Source organism: Pollachius pollachius (assembly GCF_949987615.1).
Source record: "Pollachius pollachius genome assembly, chromosome: 16".
Lineage (NCBI taxonomy): Eukaryota > Metazoa > Chordata > Actinopteri > Gadiformes > Gadidae > Pollachius > Pollachius pollachius.
This window is the reverse complement of record NC_136949.1, coordinates 11,370,446-11,398,372: the sequence shown is the minus strand read 5'-3', so window position 1 is coordinate 11,398,372 and position 27,927 is coordinate 11,370,446. Positions and strand designations below refer to the sequence as shown.

At 45.7% G+C, this 27,927-nt stretch overlaps 3 protein-coding genes across 3 annotated transcripts in view; 2 read left to right on the top strand and 1 right to left on the bottom strand.

Moving 5' to 3' along the window:
* Positions 1–4,935, top strand: part of gphnb (gephyrin b) — a gene marked incomplete at its 3' end in the record, with an annotated part of 85,315 nt that extends 80,380 nt beyond the window's left edge. The window contains 1 exon segment of the mRNA XM_079753118.1: positions 4,837–4,935. Within this exon segment, the coding sequence (XP_079609244.1) occupies positions 4,837–4,935 (99 nt within the window).
* A 141-nt stretch (positions 4,936–5,076) lies between these two features.
* Positions 5,077–21,640, top strand: pals1b (protein associated with LIN7 1, MAGUK p55 family member b; the record flags this gene model as incomplete). Its single annotated transcript, XM_079753105.1, has 13 exons — positions 5,077–5,434; positions 7,892–8,100; positions 10,618–10,695; positions 13,513–13,638; positions 15,620–15,781; positions 17,058–17,135; positions 17,301–17,484; positions 18,010–18,078; positions 18,297–18,368; positions 19,316–19,477; positions 19,986–20,188; positions 21,096–21,206; positions 21,464–21,640. The coding sequence occupies 13 exons, from the start codon at positions 5,077–5,079 to the stop codon at positions 21,638–21,640; spliced, it is 1,989 nt and encodes a 662-aa protein (XP_079609231.1).
* Positions 21,641–23,192: 1,552 nt separating this feature from the next.
* Positions 23,193–27,885, bottom strand: atp6v1d (ATPase H+ transporting V1 subunit D). Its single transcript, XM_079753615.1, has 9 exons — positions 27,670–27,885; positions 26,814–26,931; positions 26,644–26,723; positions 26,384–26,451; positions 26,224–26,268; positions 25,970–26,073; positions 24,944–25,010; positions 24,741–24,819; positions 23,193–24,143 (listed from the first exon to the last, which is right to left on the bottom strand). Exons 1-9 carry the CDS (start codon positions 27,708–27,710, stop codon positions 24,002–24,004), a joined length of 744 nt encoding a protein of 247 aa, XP_079609741.1. The 5' UTR covers positions 27,711–27,885; the 3' UTR covers positions 23,193–24,001.
* Between the last annotated feature and the right edge of the window lie 42 nt (positions 27,886–27,927).

The following is a 27,927-nucleotide window of genomic DNA, read 5'->3' as shown; positions in this document are numbered from 1 at the left end:
CGGGCGGCTATGATGTCACCGCAGGGGGACCGAGAGAGCTTTCACATGATATGAAGGGGTCAGAACGGGTGGTTCACGGTGCATGTCCACATATCATTGACTATTCTGTAATATGCAACGGCACAGCTAGTTTTTATTGATTTGGATAACGTTGAGGTATAGTCAACATCTTGATCACAAAAACCTAGATACATATGAAAAAGAATAATTAATTTAAAGGAAAAAAAAAGATTATAATATTTCAAACAAAGGAAGTATAACTTTTAATGAAAAAAATCTAATTATAAAAAGAGATTTATTCTGTAATATATTATTATGATTATTCTTCTTATTATTATCATTATTCTTATTATCATTATTATATTAAGGCGACTTTGTTCCTTTCATTGCAATTGCTTTGTGTGTTCAACGCTAGACCTTATCTATAGCAGTAGCATTTTAATAGACAGCTGTAGGTGCCTGCCAGGACAAAAAAAGATAAAACTATTATTTTCTCATCTTTAGTGGATTCAAAAAAAAATCTGTTTTTTGACAATGAAGAAAAACTTTGCGGAGGATTTCCCACGGTGCTCGGGGGGGAGGGGGGAGGGCGGGGGGGTGAAAAAGGGGGGCGGGGGGGGTGTTGAGGCGCCCGTCCGAGTTGACACTTTGGTTTTTAGTTCTTTCTTTCTCTCATTAGTATGCTTCATAATGGCTTCACAAAAAGAGCTTTGCTTGTTGTTTATCTTGTGAGTCTTGTTTATGTGCGCAGTGCCAAATGCCCGGGCAGGGGGGGTGGGGGTCGGGGTGGTGCTGGGACGATGGTGGGGTTGGGGGTGGGATGGAGTGAACAGGGGGGATGGGCGGGGGGCACGGAAGTCAGGGAGGGGGTGACCGCCCTTGAGTCTGGCCTGCACAGACCCCCTGAAGCCTCCTAATAATCACGGTGACCGGTTGTAAACACGCACACACACACACACACACACACACACACACACACACACACACACACACACACACACACACACACACACACACACAACACACACCTCACGTGCACACACAAAAATAATAGTACTACGCCCACCCATCCCCACCAGCTCACCTCCCCTCCCAGGCGAGCAGAACCACGGGGAAATAATATTTTATTTGATCTACTATCGAAGAACAAAAAAAGATAGGGGGAATAGAATGAGGGATAAGAAACAGCTTCTTTAAGTGCTGACAGCCTTTTTAACCAACTTCACAAAAAATGTACAGAAAAAAGACAAATAAGAAGAACCATATTGTACAGATATATAGGTGACCAGCACTCCTAAAGAAATTATTAAGCAATGAGGAGACATTGAAGAACGCTGTACTATAACATTTTCTGTAATGATATGAAACTGATGAAAGAGACAAAGATAATAAAAATCCTTGATCACTATGTAAAAAAAAAAGTTATTGTTGGCTTTCCTTTTTTAAATAAAATATATTTAAAGTGAACAAAGAAAACATGATTCTTTTTTTATATATGTGGTTAATCAAAATACCTGTAAGAAAGTTTGGTTGCATTTTTTCTTGTTGTTTTTGGGTTGGGTTGTTGAAAATTGGGTATGATTGTGAATCTGGACCACAACAAGAAGATCAAACAGGCAGGTATATCTGGTAAAGATAGACCTCTGCTGTACAGAAGGTCCTCAGGCCCTCAGAGACGGAGAGGAGTGTTTCACTGTGATGGTGACAGGATCGGAATAAAGTTATGCTACTCGACTGACCACAAGAAGTTATTTGACAATCGGCTCATCTTAAACCACCAGGATACAACCAACAATGCCATTCTGTAGGCAAATCAATTGATTATTTATTTTTTTCTGATCAACCATTGTTGCTGACAGTGAATATTTTGTTTCGAGCTTGTTATATTTGCATACGGTTAAAGCCACTGTGTGACTGGGACCCCCTTATCTATAGACGAGTATCTTTGACCTCTTGAGAATCAAACAAACAAAGTGCTTAGTCAAAACATTTGACATTTTTTGAATGGTTTAAGGTTTTTTTTCATGGTAAAGGTAACTCATTTCAAATACCTATGGTGGACCTGAATACAGTATTTAAAGGTTAAAAAAATTGAACATATTTTGTTAATTTGATCAATTATGTGGCTCAAACACCGCCTTCCCCACACCAATGAGTAAAATAAAAGCGATTACAAATTAGATAAGCTAGTTAACAAAATGAGTGATGCGTACAGTAAAGCAGCTATACTTTATTCAGATCCTGTTCCTTTATCACCCTGACATCTTCATCCTGCACACCTGTCCTCGTCCCATATGCTGATCAGTAGGCTATGTCATCACCAAGATGAGATCTGATTGGGTGTAATATCAAGCATTCTGTTCTTCTTGGTGTGTGCGTGTGATTGATACAGTGAAATAGATATGGATAGGCTGATGGAATTGAAATTGAGATGGTGTAGAAGAGGCTTCTTGAGATCTGATTTCAGTCAGTTTGCCCCTCTATGGAATAGGCTACCGAATGCCCATGCGCCGACACGCACCTATTTTCCTGACCACAAGGGGCGCTGTGGAGTTTAATAGTTGCCAAGGAGATGACATAAACAGCGAGCTCTCCTCAACTCCACAAGGCTCCGAGCCCAGGACGGTCATGTGAGAGGCAGAAAGAAAGAGAGGGAAGAGTATGAAGCCTATACCCTAACCAACACTGAATGACCGCAACTTTCAGAAACATTGAACCAGGACATACATCCTCCTAGAAGCCCCGGACGGCTATATTTGAAGTGGTAAGTAGCTACTTTCCAGGTCTCCGCTATTTCCAGAATAGCTCCGCAGTTACCATCCTGGCTTTGGAGTGGGCACCTAAAGAGCTAACTTAAGTACCAGACCGGCGACTACTGTATAAAACATTTCTTCTTTACATCAATATATTGACTTTATTTGTTTGAAGAAATATTGGGGACATTTATTCTTATCGTTCAAAAATAACAGGGCAACTAGTGTGGCTCGCAGTCGTTGTTAATAGTGATCCTTTGCTACTGATTCCCTGGCGTTGCTGAATATATTGTACTTTAATTGTTGACACGTTATTCGCAGCTGAGCTGTTTGTCTCTACTAGTGTTAGCACTAGCTTTACACTGTTTTCGAGGAAGGAGGATAATTGGAAAAGGTCAATTACTCCGTCAGTTAGTTAGTTAGACTGTGAATCACGTTGCAAATGACCTTCTAACTTGTATAACAAGTGAAGGACTGGTACTGATGGACTGGTTCATTGATTAACATGCAGATTGACACAATTAATTAAGCTTAAGTTTATTAAGCAATGTGTGTGTGTGTGTAAAGGTGCTTTCTTTCATTTCCTGTATTTATATGAATGTAATTGTATTTTCTTATTCATGTGTTGTGTTCGACTGAATGCCACCGCATTTTCCAAATGTCTTCATTCTAATGCCAGGGAGCTTCCAACTTCCGCTCCCACTGCCGTCGCAGTCTCTGTGGCCTCGCTGTGCCGGCGCTGAGCCGCGGCAGCAGAAGCTAACTCTAATTAAGCCCACAGGAGGAACAGATGGCCCTGCCGGCTAGTCTGTCTGTCTCACTGCTGTTTGTCATCCGTGCACCACCGCCGCTCTCTAAATGCTGCTAAATGCTAACCATGGGTGGGGGGTGGAGGGGGATTGGTGTGTTGTTAGTGTTGAAGGTTTGATGGGTGTGTGTTGGAGGTTGGGGGGGCGGCGTGGGAGTAGGGAAGCATGTTGTGGTATTTGGCATACAATTTGTCGGCTGACAATTATAGGATCTATGTTGGCATGAATACCACAACCACAGGGATGGTTGATGAGGTATGCGTGTGTCACCACAACAACATTGATGATGGATGAAGATGATTCCGCAGAACAGAGGCAATGCGTCATAGATGAATTCAGGCTGGCCCTGAGCTCCAGAAGATCAGAGGGAAGAATTTGACCTGGAACTCTTTGAGCGTTACATCAAACGTGCAGCAGTGAGGAAGAGACCGAGACTGCTCCTAACCACAGCTCATTTTACCACACTGTAGTTGTCTGGAACATCCACGCTCAGTTTCTCCTGTCAGTAATGGTCTATACATTTGAAGGCTTACTTTGGATGAATTGTGACAGACGCAGGCCTGTGTCTTCATGTTGAACTCGCCCATGCCTGAAGTTAAACGCCTCACGTCACCGTACCTATTTCCCTAATCCATCTTAATACTAGTAGCACCCCCTGAAATAGAATGTAATCCGGAGCCATGACAGATTGTGTACTAGAGTCTAATTACCGGGGTCTCCGGCATCACATTATAATTCATGACAGTCACTTGATCGTCCAATAAAACCCATTAGGGCATAACGTCACCCAAACTCAGGCATTAGGAACGGATTGTTATCTATGTACGACTAGGAAAGTGGTCACCGCTAAAACCACGCGGAGACGGTGTGCTGGAAGAGACTCAATTTTAGGGATGGCAAGTTAGAGGCTGGTCCGCAAATAAATCACATTACTGCGCATATTGCTCCTGCTTGACTGTTGGTCAAGGAGTGCCAAGGAACCTGGAGTCGGGGTGCTTCCAATGGATGGATTAATGTTCAGTACATGCAGGGACACAGATCGCTCTGCATAATGATGCGTGAGATCCAAGGCCTCGGATTCACCTTTCAACCCAGAAACAAATCTGAAGTCAGGGTAATTTGTCTATTGAAATTTCAAGGCATCACAGACTGTTGCCATGACGACCTAGATGCTCAAAGTGTGTTTTAACGCTGATGTTTCATAAGGTGTTCCAGAATGTTTATGTTCATTCTTTCGTTTCCTTCTAACCTCCTGTTATCTCTCTGTGTTCCAGGTCATCTCCCACAGAGGGGCGCGGTCTGGGCCCTGCATCGTTGTCTTCTGCGGCGCTATGGCCCCTGAACTGAGGACCCGGTGCGGAAGCCCTTCGTAGCTCTCTCTGCGGTGCAACCCGCCGTAGCTGCGCCCGTGGGTGGGGGCGCGGGGCGGGGGGGTGGAGTGGCTGTTTAAGAGCAGAAGCAGCAGCAGCAGCAATAAGCAGCCGGCGGTTGTTAGCGGCACAATCCCCGACAGGATGTTCTCGTCGTCCCACATGAACGGCTACGGGAACCCGGGTTTGTCAGAGCAGGGCAACCAGCCCCCCCACAGGGAGAGGGCGGTGGACTGCCCCGGGGACAAGGAGGGCGGGGACGGCAGGCCCTCGCGCTGCGGCGCCCAGATGGAGAGGATCCAGCACTACCAGGAGGAGCTGAGGAAGAGGAGGGAGGAGGAAGGAGGGGGAAGGGCCCGCCACGAGGTGGACCCCAACGCCTCGCTGCGCCTCAAGAAGCTCTCGCAGAACCCCAAGGTGGGTATCGACAACCCCACCTTCGACGGGAAAGAGAGGCTACCCCAGCACGGGCCCCCCGAGCACGGGCCGGACCCCGCAGCCGGTGAGTGGTGTTGGGGGTGTTTCATTTCGTACAGTGGGTGGTGATTCACATGGGTGGTGTTTCCCTCAATGTAAGACCCCAGGCCGGTTAGACTCCCTCTGCTGCCAGCAAACATGACGTATTCTGAATCGGCCAGTGTCACAAATGTCTAAGTTAATTTAAAGATGATGGAGAATTTGGTACGTAGCATTAACGGTAAGAAATGGGCATGATCGTCCTAAATTCCTAAAGAGCAGGTCAGCTTATGGAGCAGATTTGACCAAATAAAGTCTCAAGGAGAATGAACGTGACGAATGAAATGGCTGTCAAGGAACCTGAATGGTGCCAACGTGTGGGTGTTGACGGGTCCATAGACAGTTTATATTTGGACACCCAGGGGCGTGGGGGCTGGGGGTGTCAAAGAATGGCCCTATAGATCTAGTGGTGGTGACTGCAATGCCGTAGGCATGGCTCTGGTTCACCAAAATGTTTTTGTGAAACCCAAGCTTTCCAACAATGAGATGGGAATTGTATGTATAGGGGTGGTACGTCGTGATGTCACATGGCACTGACCGCCTCCATTTGGAAGTAAAGGAGCATGACAATGTTACCCGTAGTTTGGCTCATTGTTTAGTAATTAATCTTTAAATTATTTGTCATTATGGGGTGACATTGTTGTTTGAAACTGCCAGTGTTTCTCAAGCGAGAAGTACTTAAACAAAGTTTTGATAAGCCTACGATACAGTATATTTACAATTATTTAGGATTTGACGTTACTACGAATCTTGAGTACTCTCCAAATATAAGTATCGCCAACAAAAAAATCCCATGATGCATTCTGATGTCCAAGCCCTATTCTCAAGATCACACCATGCATAGATTTTAAAAACTATGCCTCAATTCAAACCGATGGTTTCAATCCATTTTAGAAACAAATGAGTGGATAAGACGGAGGGCAGGAAAGCTAACACGACCCCTCCCCTTGAACATAGCCCAAAGTAGAGGGCCTTCCACAGTACTGGTGTGAAACACAGGGACTCAGAACAATGGGGCGGCTGGTCAGAGGTCAGGGGTCATCAGCGGAGGAGGGTCACGATTGTTTCTCCAAGGGGGTTTAAAAGACGGGGGTTAATTTACTAGGTACTGGAGGGAAGGGAGAGGCAGCTATTAATGTGGGCTATTCCTCCTTCAATCAGTTGATATTTCCAAGTCGGGTCTCTTTCTTAGATTCTGCCTCTTTCTTTCTCTCGCAAAAATGTTTCTTCTGCTGTTGAATCTTAAATGCAGTGCATGAGGTTATGCAGCTTGTCACGGGTCAACGAGCCACCAAGACCAGACTCAGACTTAGCATCAACAACACATGACTTCACACTAAGTTTACTTAATGGCCATATGTGTCGTCCCTCAGTGTGGTTTGGGTGAAAACATTCTTGTTTGTGTCTTGGACACCAGCGTCTTACACATCAACGTTTTACACATCAACCAAAAATACCTTTCCACTGTCATCTTGAGTCTCGAGCCAAACCCTAACCACCTCAGTAAGAGATGGTTGATAGCTACAACCTGTTAAGGTTACTTGTTGAACTTTCGTTCCTGAAATCGAACACCCCCCTATCGAATGCGGTAGTGCGCAAGGCTGAGCTAGTAAGTTATCGTCAAACGATGTCCGGGTTTGACAACGATCCCCACTGAGAAACCACAGCCGTTTATAATCATTTGGTTTCCTTCTGTACGAGAGGGACCCAAATCGACTCCCATAATCTGTCTCTCCAGGCTGGCCCTTGCCCATAGAAGGTGGTATTGATGGAACTCGTTAGGCTTGTAGACAGACAGTGTGAATAATACATTGCTTTGGCATCCACTGTGTATCCAGCTGCCAACGTCACAGTGCCTCCCTGCCAGTGTTGGCCCTTTGGCTCCTCAAGAACACCCCCCACCCCCCCACCCCCTTGTCACTTCCACAGTATCGTTTCCTAGCTCTTCATTCTTTTGGCCATCGGTGTGTTTAGGTTTGCTTTGGCCAGACCCGGGTGGTGTACCCTGTCTTTACCCACGACGGTTCTTCAGGGTGATAATTATCACTGAGAATGCACAAACAGGCGAGAGTGGCGCCACTGTATCCACCCTCATTTTCTTTCTTCTCTGCAACCACTATCCATCATGGTTGTCATCCCTGCCTTCGACTAAATCTCTGTCTCTGTGTCTGTCTCTGTATCTCTGTCTCTCTCTGTATCTCTGTCTCTCTCTGTCTCTCTTTCTCTCTCTCGCTCTCTCTCTCTCTCACTCTCTCTCTGTCTCTCTCTCTCTCTCTCTGTCTCTGTCTCTCTGTCTCGCGCTCTCTCTCTCTCTCTCTCTCTCTCTCACTCTCTCTGTCTCTCTGTCTCTCTCTCTCTCTCTCTCTGTCTCTCTCTCTCTCTCTCTCTCTCTCTCTCTCTTTCTCTCTCTCTCTCTCTCTCTCGCTCTCTCTCTCCCTTCCAGAGCTGGAGGAGATGCTGCAGGCCCTGCGCTGGGCCAAGCAGTGTCTGACAGACACTCAGAGCCAGCAGGACGTGGCACTGGTGCTGCAGCTGCTGACCAAGGAGGAGTTCAGGACAGCCCACAGCGTGCACAGCGCCGTGTCCCGCCAGATGAGCCGCGGGGGGCCCACCGCGCCCCTCACCGCCCAGGCCCAGGGCCTCTGCCAGGAGGTAGGGCCCGATCCTCAATAACCCAGGCCCCTGGGGGTAGACTAACCACCGCCCTAAAGACTCCTTAAGTCTAGTAGTACCCCCAAAATAGTTTTTTTCTTGTTCTTGTTTCTTTATTTATTTTACTTAATTTTACACAGTGTCTTTATTTGCCATGCTTTGAGATTGATCCCAATAAAGGTGCATTTATGTTATTATTATTATTATTGATTTGAGTAGTTCTATATAGAACTTTGTGTTTTAAAATCAATAAGTCTGTTCTATAGAGCTACGGCTGTAGTAGCCACCAGTCTTGCCTCGCCTCACTCATGATCATTTGTTGCCATTTGTGTTGAAACTCTAGCTTCATTTATTTCGTAACTAATTGATGTGCTAATGAGTCGAGTCGACGATACGGTCTCAAACGTGGTCCATTGTAACCCAGTCCGGCCGCGGTTGGCTGTGCCCCATGGGTCCATGCCTCTGCCTCTCTCAAAATGTACCATGAGGAACAAAGGTTTTCGGTGGAGGTTGCACTTTTTCTGTACCGATGGGAATATGGTGATTGGGTAAATGCATGCCATCAAATGTGCTCTTCACAGTAGTGCAGAATCTGTGTTAATTTAGCTTGAGCACAAATGAGAAGCACGTTCAAATTGATACTCAACAATTGATGGGCCATCCTGTGGAATAAGAGGGACAGACATTATGATGATGATTATGAGGTTGGTTATGATGATGTAGAAGGAAAACATGCCAACAGAGCCAAACTGAATGGAGTAGAGATCAGTTCACCTAAGCATTGAGCAGACAAGCAAATGCTCTTCTTAGGGCGGGGGGGGGGGGGGGGATTTGAATAAAGGAGCGAACAAACAAGGGAAAACTGGAAGGACAAGAACAAGTCTGGGCTTCAGCTGTTCCAAAATGCAAAGCACCTTGCATTTTGCAAAGCGCCGTGCCTGCGTCATCGCCAGTCTCCTCAGGGGTTGAGGCACCCAGCATAGCTGCCCGGGCAGGTGAAGTGCCTTGAGAGAGGAGACGACCTGAATCTGTCACACCTGACTTCCCTTCGAGGACGGGAAGTGAGCGTTTCCCCACCCCCTTAATGCCAAAGCAGGGCATTTTGGGGATCCCTGTACTGCTCTTCTTTTGACTTCTGATGTTGCACTTCTGATAAAGACAGGGTCTTGGCTACACGTTTTCCTGCCCACACTCGATCACTCACGTAAACAGCATATGGCCCACACGTTTCCACCCACCTGAGCGCTGCTTCGCTAAGAAGCCGCTTAAGGAGGTGCATTACGCTTTGAGCTGTGTTGTGATTGGCTCCTGGGCTAATCTCCCATCAGCCCCTCACCCATCCTGATTGTGTGTGTGTGTGTGTGTGTCAGTGGCACACAGCAGCCTAGTGGACAGATAGAAAAACTGAAGGGAGGGGCGGGAATCAGCTCATTAGTGAGAGCTTCATTTAATGTAGGGGTTGGGGAGAGCTGAAAGAAAGAGAAAGAGAGAGAGCTCTAGCATGGCCGATAAGCAGAGCAGGTGGAGGAGATTTTGCAAATCTCTGCCAATGACCATATGGAACGAATCACTGAGGTCGGAAAAAAAAACGAAAGGTTGTTAGTCTGGGTTGGGGGGAGAGTTTAAGAGACCTGACTAACCCACCTTTTATTTACTTCGGGTTACATTTGGGATCTGGACATGAACTCCTGAAAACATTGTTTTTATATGCTCTGTTCCTGGGCATAGCTAGTCATAGCTAGTCATATAAAGGGTTAGGGTCAGCGTGTTGAAGTGTGCAGGGCTTGTTGCCAGGTGTTCTCCCAAGTATATGTTTAATGACTGCGCAAATAAATCGCAGAAGTTGCTTAAGCTTTCAGCTGGCGAAGCCTCAGCTTATACCCACAAAGTCTTTGGGGTCACGGTTTGGTTTGCAGCGAGTGGACCTCTGCTGGATTCTCGTGGTTCTTGGTACCCGTAATCCAGCGTGCCAGCACATAACGATAAATCCCCTTACAGTAGACTGAAGGCACAGTTTCCCATCCGCAAGGCAAAGCCCCACTGTGACTTATTAAATGGCTATCATCTCCACCCTGTTTGAATTCTCTGGTAAATTCATTTTATTGAATTGAGAGTGTAGAAGTCCCCAAATCCTTGAAAGTTTTAGTTGGATTTAGCGAGATAAAGCTAACATATGCCAAATATTATGAAGGGCATGCTGTCTGGCCTTCAGATGATTAGACATTGGCACACACAGCTTTTGTCTGGGAGATAGTATTCATGAAAAAAATCAAAAGATATTTGGTATCCTCAGTAGTTTTACTGTGTACCTGTCGTGAGAATCCAAATCTCTTTTGAGTCTGATCAGCGGGGCTTTCCACTGTATCTTTTGCCTGCATGCATATTCAAATCAATGAAAATAACCTTGAGTCACTTTGCCTAATCTCTCTATATACCCGTCTCTCGCTCTCTCTCTGTCTCACTCACTCACTCACTCACTCACTCACTCACTCACTCACTCACTCACTCACTCTGCAGGTGCAGAAGATTCTCCAGTCCAGTCACCAGAAGGAAGGTGTGGAGCTCCGCACTCTGCTCACCACCCCTCACGTAAAGGTCAGAGCCCAGCACAACAGCCAACCCCAACACCTGTCCAAATGCCACAATACCACCCCAATTATTCTGCAATACCCCAATCCCATCATCTTCAGACGTCACTGTCATGATGAGAGTCCCAGGTTGAAAGCAATTGTAGTATTTGACCTGTCATCATACACAATCACACAAATCTACATCTTTACCCAAACATCTGAAAACCACTTCCACTCAACCATCTGACTGTTAAATTCTGTTGACTAAGAAAATCTTTATTTGTCACATGCACAATGACTACTTGTACAATGTGTATGTTGTCATTTTGAATGTGCATGTATATAATAAAGATTTTTTTTTCTTTATATGCACATAATATTTCACATTAAATTGTACAATGTTATCTTTTGGAATTAGCATAGCTCATCATTATGTGAAAGCGGGTCCCATAAGTGGTGGGTAATCTAGGAGTAATCAGCGAAATGTCTTTGAGAACTGTCTATCAGACACCACCTCACATACATGGTGTTCTTCATTATAAGCATTGATGAGCTTCTTGTTGAGGTCATACTCAGGTAATGCTGTCCTGACGGCTTTTGGCACAGCTATAACTTGACTCCTAATTGGTTCTTAGGGGTTCCACTGACCCCATTAATGAGGAAATGGATTATGCACACACGCATGCATGTAGCTTTCTTATCATCCAGGAGTTTCCGCGTGGAGATTATCATGATCCCTCGCGAATTGAGTGAATGTTGTAGTAATTGTACAGCATTTAATCCCCAGAATCCAATGGGTTCTTCTTGCTCTACCTCAGATGATAATCAAGGGAGGCTATTTCTGTTCATGTTGGCTAACTACCGTGCAAGCTTATTGTTCCTTCATCATTTCAAACTGCATGGGAATAAAGTAATGGGGTCAAAGCCAAATATTTTCAAATTCCCCCCCTTCTCACTAGTTATTCTTCTATGATCTCCTCATGACTTTCTGAACAGTACAGGGTGTTACACCAGCCACAATGATAATACGCTGATTGAATACTCATCCATCAATAACTGCAATATTGATAAACAATCAATTCAAATTCTCCTTCCCCCTTTTTCATATAATCACTCCCTGATACAGCGATAGAGATCTGTGTCAGATCCCTTCAAATAACATTGTGCACTGCCTACTCGACTGGTCGGTAGTGAATGGATGGTAGCGAGCATGCTGTTTTGAGCATGAATGACAACCATATATTGGGCCCTAACAGGAGCTAACCAGAACATTTGATGCCAGTTTTAGAAAGTTAGAAAACGTGTTTACGTGACCGTTTGAACAGCCTTGGGCTACTTTGACTTTTTGCAAAGTCTGATCCAATTAACCTGCGCCACCGCGGTGCCTGCTTAGGACACTCTGGGTGTGGGAGTGTGTGGACAGAACTATCCCTGCTATGTGAGGAACTCAGGGATAAAGGGACTTGAACCGGATGCCCTTTTGCTTCTGCTGTTCTGTTCCCAGCCTGGTTCATCCCATACCCCATGGCACAGTGTGCAATAGTGAGGGCTGGACTTAAATACCTCACAACGGTCTATACCCTCATTAATATTTACTCCTTCATAATTTTTCAGCTGCATTTAACCATCAATGCAGTTAACCCTCTCTGAAGATGAGCTCTCTGAGATCCGAGTTGAGCACAGGACAAATGTATTGGCGTATTTCTTTCCGTGGACTCAGACCACCTAAAGCGCCTGACCACACTCTCTTCCGGAGTGTGCCTTCGTCAGAAAACCAGGCACACGTATAACATCTGGTGCAAACCATACTTGGGTATGCTGCTACTGCTGGTGTCTGCCAAACAGGGTCCCCACCACCGTCTAAACATACGCCGTCACACAGTTCTCCTGGTGTAAGCGCGAGGGAGGGGAAGGAGGCAGGAGACGTCACATCCTTCCTTGACCCTGTAAGCCCGCCCTCCCCCGCCCCGCCTCCTCCTCCTTTTAAGTAATATCCTGCCTGGCATGTAAAGTGGGACTCAACCGGGGGAGGGCAGAGGGGGGAGGGGCAGGGTTGGCGTGATGGATGGTAGTGGATACTGACTCGTGAACGCTGCATAGATTAAGACGGATCGTGCGTGCTCCTCGGCTCCCTTAAGACACACACACACACACGCGCTGCTAATTTGGAGCAGACAGCTTATTAATTGCGGTGGCCCGCGTGTGTTTTAGTCTGTCATGTGCAAAAGGAGGGGTGGAAAGAGAAGGATTAGTGTTTGCATTGTTTCTGACTCGGAGGAGCACTCCGGTGTCTGCTCACGTCAAGCGGACCGGGCAGGGGGCGAGGACAAGCGATCCCCTCCAGTCATAGACCCACAAAACTCCCACCCATCCACTCACATTATCTTACACCGAATGAGACAAACTGCCAAGCCCTCCTGCAGAACATGTGGCGGCTGTCTCACAAAGTATAATCTAACCACCCACACACTAATGATCCAGCTCTTCCATGCGCTACCACTGTCCCTGCTGCTGCTACTGTGTGTGTGTGTGTGTGTGTGTGTGTGTGTGTGTGTGTGTGTGTGTGTGTGTGTGTGTGTGTGTGTGTGCGTTGGCTGATTGTGTGTGTGCGTTGGCTGATTGTGTGTGTGCGTTGGCTGATTGTGTGTGTGCGTTGGCTGATTGTGTGACAAGTTTTTTTTGCCCTGTGCCATTACCTCACTCTGCCTCTTCTCTTACCCCTGTCCGTTCTGGTGCTCGTCCATTATGTGTTTTCTGTATGTACATATGTGTGTGTGTGTGTGTGTGTGTGTGTGTGTGTGTGGGTGCGTGCGGGCGCATGTGGCCGTGTTCTATGTGGCAGGCGCTGATGCAGGCTCATGATGGCATTGCGGTGCAGGAGCCGAACGAGGAGAAGGAGCCAGAGGTCCAGTATTTGGGGGAGACGGTGAAACTGGTGCGGCTGGAGAAGACCCCGGACACCCCTCTGGTAGGTCGTCCCCCCCCTGTGTCTAGGACGGACTACAGCAGTCCGCCAGCGTAGATCTCAAGACCACCTCTGTAGCCACTGGGTTGGGTAAAACAAACAAATAAAATAAGGGTTATATTCGGACCATATGTAAGAATCGTGAAATTCCTTGTAAGTGGTTCCCATTCCCATGCTGAGTGAAGTTCACATTCACAAGATCACAATCCTATTAGACATGATTAAATACAATATTAAAGAACACGCAAATTTGGTCCAAAAGTGACCAAAAGTTGTGAGTGGTGTCATTTTGGACCATCTCCTAATTTTAGGAGTAAAAGCATGTTCTCCGCATATCTACGTCCTAGGATGGCTCGTAACTCAGAGCTCAACGTGCGCTTTTGCGTTTGTTTGGAGAGAGAATGCGTTGATATTTTAAAAACTTTTGATGAATTATTTAAAGACTAGGCTACTCTACTACACATCGCCGTCTCAGTTGAAAGTGCCACCGGTCGATACCGTCCTCAACACAATCCTTCTCATGCTCACAAGGCACCGTGGGCCAATTTCCTTTTTGACTTTCCTTGTGTTTATAGATGTATTACTTATTGCTCATAAGCTCTGCCAGTAGAATGACCTCAGAAGATCGGAGCGGCCTCCTAACCCTATCAAATCATAATATAAAGGGAACTGCAATTACATTATATTAAATGAGATGGGTAAAGTAGACACAGAATTACACCCCCTTTATGCTAACTCGACAAAGTATACAATACAACATCATGTCCTTTTGCTCAAACCTGGTCCTGCTTTGAGTACTTTCAGTTATAAGTTCCCTTTTAGCGCAACACCTCAGAGTAACTCTGAGAGGCTTGATAACTTGATAACGTGTATACTAACATACACACATTCATGCATTAAATACATCCATCTATACATATTTATTAAAAAATTCCAGGGATAATTCCGAAAATGATTTTTTTCCCGTCCGGTAGTACTCAATTAATTTAATAACAGGATAAACTTAATAACAGGAGCACAGTAGAAAAATTAACAGCTAGCCTGCAGAGCTAGTATCATCAAGTTAAAGACCACATTGAAATGTGAGCTATGAAGGACATCTTGGAATGGCCACTTGAAGAATATCGTGGCCCTAAAACTCCCTTTTTTCTTCAACTCGAACCATCCGTCTGAGTCTTTTTAAGTAGACCGTCCGCCAGGGAGCCGTGAGGCGGGACGAGTAAATACAAAATCACTGGGTTACATGTCCACAAAGTGTCCCCACAGTCACCCGCAGAAGAGCATTTACACCAGGGGAGCTGAGTAAGGTCATTGGTGGTGGTGTTGGTGTTACAGATTCTGCTGTAATGCAGTCAGCAGTTCTCTCTCTCTCTCTTTTTTTCTCTCTTTTCTCTCTCTCGCCCTCTCTCTCTCTCTCTCTTTTTTCTCAGTCACCCTCTCTTGCCCTCTCTCTCTCACCTCTCTCTCTCTCTCTCTCTCTCTCTCTCTCTCTCTCGCCTGTGCGCTCAGCCTTCTCTGTTATCTTGTCTAACAGCTAAGGTAATAAGACAGCGGCGTCTGGATAAGAACATCTCGCTGACATCGTGGTGTCAGCGCTGCAAGTGACAAAAAAGAAAAAGTGTAGTGTTTTTTTACTTCCAATTTAGCTTTTCTGTCTTTTCTGTCTCATTCTCAAGGTTGTTTTGTCTTTCCATCCAGAGTTTAGTTTTCCTCTTGTCTGCGTATCTTGTCACAGTATTACAAAGGCCGTTGTGATTTGTGACTTCTTCATGGTAGGAACTAGGAAGGTCATCTTTGATATCGTGTGTGTGTGTGTGTGTGTGTGTGTGTGTGTGTGTGTGTGTGTGTGTGTGTGTGTGTGTGTGTGTGCGCGCGTGTGTGTGTCACACTGTCTCTGCACACACCTCGGATTATCTCTCTGCATGTACGTACGTCTCTTATCGCAGTCCTCATCATCTGTGTGTGTGTGTGTGTGTCACCCAAGGGCGCCACGGTGCGTAACGACATGGAGAGTGTGGTGGTGAGCCGCGTGGTGAAGGGCGGCGCGGCAGAGCGCAGCGGCCTGCTCACCGAGGGCGACGAGATCCTGGAGATCAACGGCGTCCCCGTCCGCGGGAAACACATCAACGACGTGCACGACCTCATCGTGAGTCCCCCCCCCCCCCCCCCCCCAACTAAAAGCACGCCTATAGTGCACTGAGGATAGGTGCATATGTGGATAGATGGATGGGATACGCACTTTTATTATCCCTGTGGGGAAATAGTTTTGTTCGCGTCACAACAAGACCGTACAGGACCGAACAATGAACTCGCAGTAGACAACTGAGACGCAGTAGCACATAGTACAAATACAAACTGCTTCTCAAAAAAGGTATCGGTGATTCTCAAGGTCTGCTGAGTTGACATAGTCAAGTAAATGGATAGAAGGGCTCAGCATACTTCACGCGTAAATTAAGTTTGGTTGAGGTTGTAAAAATGAAAAGGGTGTGTTTGCTGAGAAAATGAACTTGTACCGCGGCAAATGTATTTTTTTCGGTACTTCTTGATCCTCAAACCTTTGGTAACATTTACCGAAATAGGACATGTCTGGTTAATTTGGATCCCGATTCCCTGTCGCGACAACCTACTCTTAGCTAATTAAATGTTCAGTGATCAAACCGAGTATAAAACAAATTTGTCTGCAAAGGACTGCTTCAGTCTCAAAGTGAAATCTGCTTCTTTTGAAGTGAGCTGCCCACTTTATAGTCGACTTAAAGGGCACTTAAAGCAGACTTACTTACTAAGTGTTCTTCAAGTGAATCCCACTGATAGTGTTCTTCATAGTGGGCTTATAGTGTCCTAAGTCAGTCAACGTCGTCTGAAACTGAGGCATCGTACTTTTAGCTGACTTATCGTGCTCAACACTGCCTCAAGTGTAGTCTGAGCATGTATATTGTACTTAAAGTGAGCCAACAGCGTCTCATTTGGGGCAGTTTACTTACAGTGAGTCAACGCCGCCTTCATCTGTCGCAGTGTACTTACAGTGAGTCAACCCCGCCTTCATTTTAGGCACATTACTTACAGTGAGTAAACCTCGCCCCCATTTGAGTCGGTGTTCATAAAGCCTACTCTACGATTAAACCGTATGAAGAAGAATCATATGAAGTCAACCAGATTGAAGCACCTCAAAATATAGTGGCACTATTGTGGCAAGACCGTCTACTATAAAGAAACATAAAAAAAATTATTCTTTTAACCTAGTACGTCTTGTATTCTATTGGAATTTGCCATTTAGAAACTACAGGGTGTGTGTGTGTGTGTGTGTGTGTGTGTGTGTGTGTGTGTGTGTCCCCCATTGAGCTCTAACAAACTAAAGGTCAGAACAGAAAGAACAAAAAATGAAAGCCTTCTCACTGAGGGACACGCTCTTCTTCTCCTCACAGCAACAAATGCACGGCACTCTGACCTTCCTGCTCGTCCCCAGCGCCCAGTCTAAGCCTCCTCCACACAGACAGACAGTGGTAAGTCTTCCCAGTGTGTGTGTGTGTGTGTGTGTGTGTGTGTGTGTGTGTGTGTGTGTGTGTGTGTGTGTGTGTGTGTGTGTGTGTGTGTGTGTGTGTGACAGCAGTCAGCCTGTTAACTAGTGTGACCGACCCCCCCCCCCCCCTCCCCTTGTGGTCGACCAGATGCACATCAGGGCCTACTTCGACTATGACCCCTCCGAGGATCCCTTCGTGCCGTGCCGCGAGCTGGGCCTGTCCTTCCAGAAGGGGGACATCCTCCACATCATCAGCCAGGACGACCCCAACTGGTGGCAGGCCTACCGGGACGGGGACGAGGACAACCAGCCCCTCGCCGGGCTGGTCCCGGGTACGACCCCTGCTGCGTAGAACGGCCTGCGAGGCGCTTCTGTCTGGATAGCCATCCATGGAGAGGGATGGGAGACTGAGCCCTGGGACTGACATGAGCGCCGGAACACAGCGGATGCTCCATGTGTTGAATTGATGTTGATTGATTGCTTTATTTATCTGACGCAGAGTTTATAATTGGAAAAGGATTCTTTAGTCATAGCAAAGAGACTTGCAACCCTTGAAATAATGAATCCAATAATGACGTCATGAACTGCAGTGACCGCTGCCCCGCCCTGTTATGTTTCCTCCACAAAGGGAACATGGTGCGCTAACAGCGGTTCACACACCACAGCCCGTCTGCCTAAAGATCAGACCCTCCTAGAGGGACGATGGATTAGATGGCGTGTGATCGGAGCCGGATCTCCTAGGCCCGCTCGTGCGACAAACTGCTACACCATGAGGGAGGAGGGTGGGCTAGAGGGTGTTCAGTGAGTGTGTGTGACTGTCACATGACTGGTCATGCGTGTTTCCTCTCTCTTGTCAGGCAAGAGCTTCCAGCAGCAGAGGGAGACGTTGAAGAAAACAGTGGTGGACAAGGGCCGGGAACAGCCGGGTAAGATGACGGAAACGCACGCCGTCCAAAGCAAGCCCACTGCCGTGTGTATTTATATCGGGTTCAATGAATTGTCATTTGGATTGTAATCCGTTTGAACACTTTTGGTTCTTTTTTTTTTTTTAAGATGTGATAAGAGATCAAAACGAGTAGGGATTAGGATTTGTCATCCAACAAAAAGCTTGACGCAAATCCTTGTCGCTTGTCGTCTGCTGCAGGGAAGCTTTGGTACGCCAAGAAGACCAAGAAAGCCCGGAAGAAGGACCTGCATAACTTGGACAGTAATACAGGTAAAAAAAAAAAGACCAGAATCTTAACGTGTACAGAACAGCCTAGTGTTTAAACCATGCTAGTGGTGCACGGAGGCGTGTACGGTTCACATTCCGAGTGGCAGAACGCGTGGCGAGACCTCATCCAAAGCGCTCCACAGCCCATCAAAGGACCCACCCTTGTCATCTGGCTGGGCCCTAACTAGGCAATGCCGTCAACTCGACAGGCTTTCTCTCCTCGTTTCGGGGGGGGGGGTCGTTTGCAGTTAAAGATCTATTCACCGTTGCTGATGTTAATAGGCCCTGTCGTTGTCACGGCAGCGGCCCGTCGCCGGGCAGGATTAGCCCCCGCCATCCCCGCAGACAGAGATCAGGGCTGGCGGAGACAGGTGCTCGACAGGTGCCTAACTAGCTTGAGAGCGGGCCTGCGGGGACATCGTGGCACGCACGCACACACACATACAATACACCTACAAGCCACACATGCACGCGCGCATAGGCACACGCATAGACACACATAGGCAGACGAACACACATACAGACAGACAGACAGACAGACAATATTCACACAGGTATACTTGAATACCTCACATATCTAATGTACACACACACTTATGCACACCTATACCAACAAGCACAAACACACGCATATACGTAATCAAACAATCGACATCTGCATGCTTGTGTGAACACCTACATACAGTAACACACAAACACAGCTGAGGGCAGGGGTTAACCAGTTTAGGGATATTGAGTGAACTGAGCTTGGCCACAACTCTAACGAACACAACGTTCATTTCACAGGGGTAACATGTACTTATGCTGACTCACAGAAAATTAAGAAAATGTCTTTGTTCTCACCTGTAATCACCTGTAACCATGAACCCACCCACAACCGTGGCGAACAGTGTGTGCAATGTCCCCTTCATTTCAATTTCATCGAATAAAAACACTTCTTCGTTCCACAGAGTACGAGGACATCCTGACCTATGAGGAGATGGCCCTCTACCACCAGCCCGCCCACCGCAAGCGTCCCATCGCTCTGATTGGTCCCCCAAACAGCGGGCACGACAACCTGAGAAGGAGGATGCTGACCATCGAACCAGACAAGTTTTCCAGCGCTGTACCGCGTAAGTCCACTCTGAGGTGGTGTAACCTCATGTTTACACTCTGGACCAGTGATTCCCAGCCAGGGTTAGGCATACCCTGAGGTAGGGCTGCTCCATTATGAAAAAATACCATTTTGATCAATATTCAAATCACGATTATTTTTCAGTTTGAAAAACATGATGCATTTATTCAGCATTTCTCTAAAAAAGAAAGCTTTGTAACTGAGAAATATCCTTTATATGTCCAAATAGAAAATGTTCAAATCAAAATTAATGTACCAATATGTATCCGGCTTTTCTGCAAATATTTAATTGAATAAAAAAGATATACTTAAAAAATAAAAATAATAATAGCACAAATTATTCAAGTGGATTTTAGGTTGGAGATCGTTTGATCCAAAAATCAAAATCACTATCAAAATGTGAATAATTGCACAGCCCTCCCTTGAGGGAGGGGGTTGGATCCATTACATTTGACGCTCCGTGCATCCCAACGCCGCTGACCGTCGTGCCTGCTCCCTCCCCCCAGACACCACCCGGGGCCCGCGGATACACGAGCGCAACGGGCGCGAGTACCACTTCGTCAGCCACGCCGCCTTCGAGGCGGACCTGGTGGCCGGCAAGTTCGTGGAGTCCGGGGAGTTTGAGAAGAACCTGTACGGCACCAGCACCGACTCGGTCCGCCACGTGGTCAACACCGGGCGCATCTGCCTGCTCTCTCTGCACACCCGGGTAGGGGGGGGACACACACACACACACACACACACACACACACACACACACACACACACACACACACACACACACACACACACACACACACACACACACACACACACACACACATACACATACACATACACACACACACACACACACAGGGTCTAAACGCTAGCGCCTGCCAAAAGACTTGTCGATGTTGGCGAACATTCTGTTACAATTACTTGGCCAGTGGGCACTCACTCCTGGTGGTCTTCGAAGCTGTACTGCGTTATTATTATTCCTGACTTCCCTCAAGATCACCTCGGCTCTGCACCATACCTAAGCCTTGGAGGGATAGAAGTGTATTTATATTATATAGAAATATGACGACAGTGGTGGGGTGGTATTGAAGTCAAGGTTGTCCTTGTCTTTGAGGTACACAAAAAAATGGACCCCCGAGGTCTCCTTGATGCTGATGGCGGATCCAGCAGTCCTATTATGTTATAACACAACTTCTGGGGCGACGGCACAGAGCCTTGGCCAGGACTAGGACTGATGGGGCGGGGTTACACCTTGTTTTCTATTTCAGTGCAGAGATTTTTCTACTGAAGAATAGTAGTAATGGTAATAGAGTAATTTGCGCCATACGATTAAGCTTTCAGAAGGGGATTGTAATGAGTGTATTTCTACAGTGGCCCGTTTACACAGGTATTGAAACCTTGACTGACACTTTGAAGTGGGTGGCTACTTGTGTTCACAAATTAGCTGCTGACAGATGCCTCTGCCTCCAACATGATTGGTCAAAACGAATTTGAAGCAAAATAAAGTGAAATGCCCCAGTTATCCAGAATTGAACTTGATCCCTTCTCCACTTGTCGTGGGCAATGAATGTGCTTCAGTATTTGCTTACAATCGCCTTTGTTTCTGTTCCTGTTAGTCGCTGCGGGTGTTGAGGTCCTCCAACCTGAAGCCCTTCGTCATCTTCATCGCTCCTCCTTCCCAGGAACGACTGCGCACCCTGCTGGCCGCCGAGGGGAAGACACCAAAGGTACACACATTATTTTAGAGAAACTAAGCTTCTCAAATGTCCCATGTCCCTCAGTGTAACGTAAGCACATACTTGAATTAATTTTAACGACCTTGTTTTATTTAGATTTTTAAAAAAAAAGATAAATTACACAAACTGCTCCCTTGTCCAATTATTAATTCATTATATCAGTCATTATTTATCGTACAAAAGCAGCATTTAATGGACAGTATGCCCTCGAGCCTCAGACCTCTTAACCAGGCCGTTCCCCCCACCAGCCCGAGGAGCTGAAGGAGGTGATCGAGAAGGCCCGTGAGATGGAGCAGAGCTACGGACACCTGTTCGACGCCGCCGTCGTCAACGGCGACCCCGACACGGCGTTCCGCGAGCTGCGCCGGCTCATCGAGAAGCTGGACACCGAGCCCCAGTGGGTGCCCACCTCCTGGCTGTGCTAGAGCCCCAGAGGGGGCCCACCTCCTGGCTGTGTTAGAGCCCCAGAGGAGGCCCATCTCCTGGCTGTGTTAGAGCCCCAGAGGAGGCCCACCTCCTGGCTGTGCTAGAGCCCCAGAGGGGGCCCACCTCCTGGCTGTGCTAGAGCCCCAGAGGGGGCCCACCTCCTGGCTGTGCTAGAGCCCCAGAGGAGGCCCATCTCCTGGCTGTGTTAGAGCCCCAGAGGGGGCCCACCTCCTGGCTGTGTTAGAGCCCCAGAGGAGGCCCACCTCCTGGCTGTGCTAGAGCCCCAGAATGCTGAGGGGTCGCTGGGCGTTGTCGGGGTAATGGAGGGGGGCGGTGATGCTGACGGGGACAGTGTTCATAGGGGGAGGTTGGGTGGTGACTTGCCTCCCCTAAAATAGGGTAACGGAGGGGTGGATGGGGGGGGAAGGGATGGGTTTGAGGAAAGGAAGAGTTGTTGGTTACGGGGTCACTGTTTGAACTTGAACAAAATGGAGAGGCCTTCTTCTTGTCCGTAGAGGAGCTGGCTGTCACCAGGATGTAGCGGGGACAGACATGTTTCTTGAATTAGTTTTGGATAGTAGTGGGTGATTTCTTTTTTTTCTTTGTCAAACTCCGTGCAAAGCCATGTTTGGTAAAGAAAACTTGGGACAGTATTACAATTGTTACTTTTATAGTAATTTATGATTGTACATATGTATTTTGTATAGAGGAGAAAGGGTTATATAATATCCTATTGATGCTTGATACTTGTTTGCTGGGTGCACAAAGTAAAAATAATTCTGATCAAGAACACCTTTTTAAAACTGACTTATCTTCCAATCAACGAATACCAAACCGAATGCTATGCAATATATCGAGGTAATTTATCTTCACCAAAGTCAGTATTATTTATTATTGTAAAAAATTGCGATATTTATGCAATAATAACGACTTACCTCGACATTTTTAGTATGTTCCTGGTTGTCTTATTCCGTCAGTAAATCAATTCACTCCAACAATATAATTATATGGGTCCAGTTTTGTTCCTCCACATGAGGAACTGGTACTTCCTTTTAGTTTTCTTAAAACATTGCTGTACTTTGTCTCCACGTTTCCAAATCATTTCTGTTGCCAACTCAGGAAAATAGTGTCAATAAATGTGCAAACAATGGTAAACAAAATTGTTGTCAGCCTATAAATCAGTTAAATCGACTGTCAAAGTAAAGATGTGAATTGTTTAACCCATCTTTGCAGAATGAGCATGGTATGTGGCATTTTTACACGGCTTTGATTAATGCTTGAATGCTCTGGTCAATCATGGCATTATACAGTCTGTTTTTTCTGTTGCTATCGACAGTTCGAACCGTAGAATCTTAATACTATTTTAATGAAATATTTTTGTATTGTTATATTGTGTCCAATTATTGATTTCCTTAGGGAGAAAATCTATTTATACAAATAAACCCCTTAAAGCTGATCCTGAATTCATAATCCTTTGACTAGCGACAAACATGACTTCCAAAGCTTTTATTCCTTCAAATTAAAAGTTGACAGTTTTTTTCAATATGCAGATCACTTTATTCAGATGAAAATGTTGGACCATTATTAGTAGCCCTATATTTGACAGGAAACATAACACATACAATGTTCTGGTGCAATCATCCACCTTTAGGTTCAGACAACCAGCCCAGGATTTGGGACGAGCGCTGGGATGGGTGTCAGTACAGTAGACTCAGACAAGACCCTTTTCACAGAGGGTTCATCGTAGCATGAACAGCGCCGTCACTCATAACACTAGTTACTGATCTGCTACTTTAACGTACCAGGGTACGGGTAGTGTGAGTTTTCCTCACTAGTCAAGTCCATTAGCGTTGCCCTGCTACGTGAAAGAGGAGCTGTAATTAGTGAGAGACACTTACATGTCGCTCATAACACACGCACGTTGACACCCCTGTAAAAAGTGTCTGGAAGGGGGCAGGGTGGGGGAGAAATCTACCAAGCACCTTTACAACCACACTGTGACCAGCATGCAATGGCTCTGAATGTTGCAAGGAAACTGAAATATTTACAACCTCATCCCACCACACTTAAGTATTTCTAATTTATATACGTCTATTTTTGTCTCATTTAAATATATTTTCTTTTTTATTGAACAACTGCCATCACTTGGTACAGGCAACGTTTGACGTAGCCCCGACAGTCACTGGAAATCGTACAATACTGTAAACAATATAACCAAAAGAAAACGTCACAGACAAACATTGCTCTTTTTACCCATTTACACAAGACTTTTAACACGGCCGGCGAGGTACAGAATAAATAGAGCAAGAGTCGGGCGACATGGCCGACCTCGGCGCCCACACACACACACGCAGCCGTCACTAAAACAGTATGTCCTCGTCCTGCTCGTCCATCAGCATGTTGGGGGCCTCGGCGATGGGGCCCAGAGCCGCCAGCCGCGCAGCGATCTCCTTCTCCGTCCGCTCCCGGAGCTGCTTCTTCTTCTCCTGGATCTTCTTCAGCCTGGGGGGCGGGTACGAGAGGACGGGAAGACAACGGAATCAACAGGTTTTCTTTCCATCTTAAATTGAATCATCACTTTAGTGACGTCACACTTGCAGGCCTCGAGCCAGATGAACTTACCATCCTACCTGGTGAGCTGTACCAACTGGTCGTGTAACCAAGTAACCATGCATCTGGCTAATCAATATTCATCATTAGGTCTTCCACTTCATCGCTATTTCATGGGATAACCTGTGTCTTTGTTGCAGTTAATTGGATTTTCTGACGCGAATGACCAAATGTTAATTTGCATTGTCTTATATATAACTCTAAAGGGGGCTGGTTTTGAGTCAATGTGATTCACGTTGCCTAATACACAAACATTCATACATAAACACACACACTTACAAATACAACACCATTCAGACAAACACTACACACACTATCATCCATCCACAACCTTAGCTTTTGGTCATTGTGTTTTCACAATGAAAGGTTAATGCATTTCCATGGATACAGTTGTACATAAATAAATCGTAATAACAGCCACACAAAAAACTAGCATATGCTTTTCAAATGAATCCAACTGATCCAAAGGCTGTGGATCACCCGGCTCACCTGTAGAACTCCTCTCGTTCTCTCTCGTCCAGCTCTGTGATGATGTAGGTTAGGGTGCGCTCGATGCGAGGGATGATCACTGCAGACCCGGGAGGGAAGGAGCGGCGGGGTTAAAAATCATCATTCACAGGCAGGAGTCGTCTGTGAGAGGCCGACGCAAGGACCTGATGCAGAAATTAAAATACACAGCGTCCACGGCCTACCGTGCTCGATGGCGTTCACACGGCGGTTGGTGATCTTAATGGCTTGATCCAACGTCACAAAGGAAGTCTGCCAACAAAGACACAGTCTCATCTTAATCAGCTACACTACAATCGTTCAAGCCAGCATTTCATCACTTTCTGGTTAGGGGCCCACTTGGGTTTGCACAAGATTATTGACTTAAAAAACGACATACATTTCATTTATATAGTTGATCTGCATTAACTATATGCATGATGATTTGATACATTTCATGTATGTCCAAAAGGTGCATTTATGTTCGTAAATGCACCATCAAAAGGAATTAACGATAACACATTTTCTTTTAAGGAAAATGTTTGAAAAGGTCTCCTGTTTGAACAGATTTCCTAATGATTTGTTAACCAAAGCAGATGATTAAGTGTGCAGAACACTCAGGACACTGAATGTTGAGACAGACACAGACATTGATATTGGCAGATGTTAATCGGGCTAAAGTGGAACTGAAACTACTAAAATAGGTAAAAATAATACAACTAAATAGGAAGTGATGGTCAAAATACGCTTGTCCACTCTTTACTATGGTGCAGGCCCCAGCCGCTCACATGGTCGACTGTGAGGGCGCAGCTATCATGGATTTAGACTCCTGGGAGTGGTTCGTGCTGACAGTACACAGTCTATACAGACATATTTACAGCACAGATACATGGAATAATCGGCCTGAAATAAAAGGTGTATTACAGTCAATGGTTCACTCATTATGGGCTGGTTGCAGGCATATTTTGAATAAATAAGACCCTGAAGTAATAGATTACAAACCGCTGCTTGCTATTAATTATCCTGCTATTGAGAACTATAGCATGGAAACAAGCTGGTTAGTGTGTGTTTCTGTTCAACATTAAAATTATGAATGTCCTTTATCCACTTGTTATCACTTAATGTCCTGACTAATGGATAAACATGCTGAATTAACAATCAATGGGGGTCTTGTACCTTTTATTCACAGTCGAACCTGGAATTATTTGAAGCATTATTTGAGCACCTCCTACCTGTAGGGAGGCCAGCTCTACAAGAAGCTCCACCGCTTTGGCGTAGTTCCTCTTCAACCGGGAGACCTGCTCTCCTCCCCTGGCCAGACCGGTGAGCTCATAACCTGACGGACACAAACAAACCGGCTGTTCAGCGACGTGGATTCAAAGCTAATCCAATACCAGTGAGTCAAACACAAAAATAAATACATGACGTAGCAATCATTCACAGGCATAAGCCTTTATAAATCTTTATTACGTAAAGATTAACTCACTGTCGCCTCCCTCCTGGTAGTGTTCAAACACTGGGAGAGTAACACCTAGAATGGGAGTGAGAGGGAGAAACAGAGAGAGAAGGAATTGTGTTAAAACAGTAAAATGGTATAAGCACTTTCTGTTCCAAAAGTTAAGATTGAGCGTGTGCGTGTGTCTCACCAGCAACGTTGTCCTTCTTAGCACGGACCTTCACCTGGGCCTTGTTTACATTCTGGATCACAGTCGTGCTGTGGAAATAACATGCATTTATATACATCGGAAATGTGGCTGTAAAGTAGTCTTTCTGGCTTAATCTGTAACATTTAAAGACAGATTTGTTAAGTGTACTGTCCGGGCAAAATAGACAAATTCATTAGGAAATGGGAAATTCAGTATGTATTCAAATATTCAAGTTCAGGGGACATTCAATAAGTTCCGACCTGAAGTCCCCGGCAGCAAATTTAGCCTCAGCCAATGAGAAGGCTGCCTCTCTCATTACCTCTCCCATCAGGGTCTTGGTCTAGGGAGGGTAAACGACAGGTTTATGTTGGTTTAATGCTATCTTACATAAATGACAACAATGTGAGGAAGTCAAATTATTTGGACTTACCTCTATGATTTTACGTAGGATCTGACGGAAGCGCATCGAGAGAGCGTCTGCCTTTTTCTTGAGCAGGTTGCGACCTGTCTGCGCCCCCTTCAGTCTGGCCTTCATGATGGTCTGAGCCCTGAGATGCAACACCCCCAAAACAAGTAGATTATTACAATTCAAAATAGCGGGATGGATACTACGTCGACTAGGTCCACAGGGAACCTGTAAGCAACCTAGAGCAAGGTGCCTTAACCTCTACAGGCACATTAATGGTCTGTAGCCAAATTCACTTCAATAAATCCCTTTGGCTTAAAGTGTCGGCTAAATGATCAAATATGAAATGGGAATAGTAATTAAAAACGAATTAGGCTCATACATTTATTATTTTAATAAATGTAATGGAGCCAATTCTATCCAGACAAAACATATGCTTAATGTTGGACATTAAGTGTCTTTGAACAATATTAAATCATTTTAAACCACCATCTTCGGTCTAAACAGAATTGTGACAGACGTGAATCCACCTCTAACAGCTCACAGTTAGGTCACAGTTGGAAATACACACATCACATGGCACATATGCATGGACGCTTCCTTATTTTGAAAGATCTCTAAAAACAGTGGTTGAAAATACAGGGATACAGTCAATCATCCATCTGTAAGAGCAAATGTACGATTATGGCAACCTTTTTGTGAACCATCCCAGATTATCTGCATATATAAATGGGAATAGAGTACGATTGGCAGCCATGCACTACCGTCAATATGTCAACATTGTCTAGAAAAAAGGAAGAATTGATTGTTTGATTATTCATTGCAGTGGTTATCCTGCTACATCGTAGTTTGGCACATAGCTAGCAAACAATCTGCTTACATTCTGGAGGGGAAAACGTCGATCCTGTCTTTTGCTGACATCTTGTCCTTTCGTCGAAACGTATGGCCTTTCTCAGCTTTGAAATTAAAAAGATCAACAGGTCAATACTCTAAACGATCGGGTGTATGACAAGTTAATTGTGATATCCTGCAAGGGTATTCGGAAGAAATATTAAACTGGCGTCGTGATCTCATAAGACTAGCTCCTACAAGGTGATCAGCTGGTCACCAGTCATGTGACTCCCACGACGCTCCACAA

Bases quoted from the DNA above. Each gene is read 5' to 3' on its own strand.
- atp6v1d (XM_079753615.1), bottom strand. From the start codon at position 27,710: ATGTCAGCAAAAGACAGGATCGACGTTTTCCCCTCCAGAAT. The intron at 26,452-26,643 runs GTCGGAACTTAT...TTATTTCCACAG, and splicing joins TTTGCTGCCGGGGACTTCAG to CACGACTGTGATCCAGAATG. The intron at 24,144-24,740 runs GTGAGCCGGGTG...CCCGCCCCCCAG, and splicing joins GAACGAGAGGAGTTCTACAG to GCTGAAGAAGATCCAGGAGA.